Source organism: Halyomorpha halys, unplaced genomic scaffold, assembly GCF_000696795.3.
Source record: "Halyomorpha halys isolate HHAL.00 unplaced genomic scaffold, Hhal_1.1 Scaffold282.1, whole genome shotgun sequence".
Lineage (NCBI taxonomy): Eukaryota > Metazoa > Arthropoda > Insecta > Hemiptera > Pentatomidae > Halyomorpha > Halyomorpha halys.
In genome coordinates this window covers 346,818-347,587 of record NW_027110990.1, presented here as the reverse complement: position 1 = coordinate 347,587, position 770 = coordinate 346,818, and the positions used below count along the sequence as shown (strand labels likewise).

Here is a 770-nt window from a genome sequence, read left to right as displayed (position 1 = left end):
GTGGGATTTATTGGAATTTATTTTAATCCTCCAGTTTTGGCACCATCAACAAAAAGTTGAATTTGAATTCATTCGCTGTGACGACATTGACAAATAAATAGATAATTATCAGGTTATCCACTTGATGTGTTATTTCCTGAACTGAAATCTTATCTGTGACAAGTCTTAATCCAGACTAATACTGCATTCGATATCCTATCGTTTACTATATCACGTTTTATATCTCGAAATACATCTGAAAACTTTTTATAAACAGTTAAAACTCTCACGTATGTTTCTGTTCCGCCTTGCACCACTCTAACAATATTGATATTAATCCTGTCATTTAGAAGATAGCGGAAGATATGCGATCAGGATTTCACAAATATATTCCTTTGGATTATCCACATCGATTCTACTTATTCACCTTTCAAGAAAAAAAGGAATTTATCAGACAATCTTTAACTTACAGAGAAGATGTTTTGATTCTTCATGCTGCCTTCAGAGGATGGTGATGCAGAAAGTTCTGCCACGTCCAAGTTCCGAAAACGCGGGACTTCCGCAGACTCGTTTTCCGGCGGCATCGATGGAACCCTGAAATAGAAAATAAAGATTTCCTGAATAATTGAGATTTAATAAATATAATTAATTGGTATCATAAATAACAAGTCCAACTAAAAAATAAATTACTTTGGTTTGGGTGTGTGTGTTTTTAATTTAATTGTTACACTCAATTCCATATAAACCTTTCCAACCATCCTAATCCTTTGGTTCAAACCTTATCTAGTTCC

At 33.8% G+C, this 770-nt stretch overlaps 1 protein-coding gene across 1 annotated transcript in view; it reads right to left on the bottom strand.

The window, feature by feature from the left end:
* LOC106680716 (ATP-dependent translocase ABCB1) overlaps positions 1-770 on the bottom strand; it is a gene marked incomplete in the record, with an annotated part of 71,439 nt that overhangs the window by 36,195 nt on the left and 34,474 nt on the right. The window contains 1 exon segment of the mRNA XM_067049081.1: positions 450-573. Within this exon segment, the coding sequence (XP_066905182.1) occupies positions 450-573 (124 nt within the window).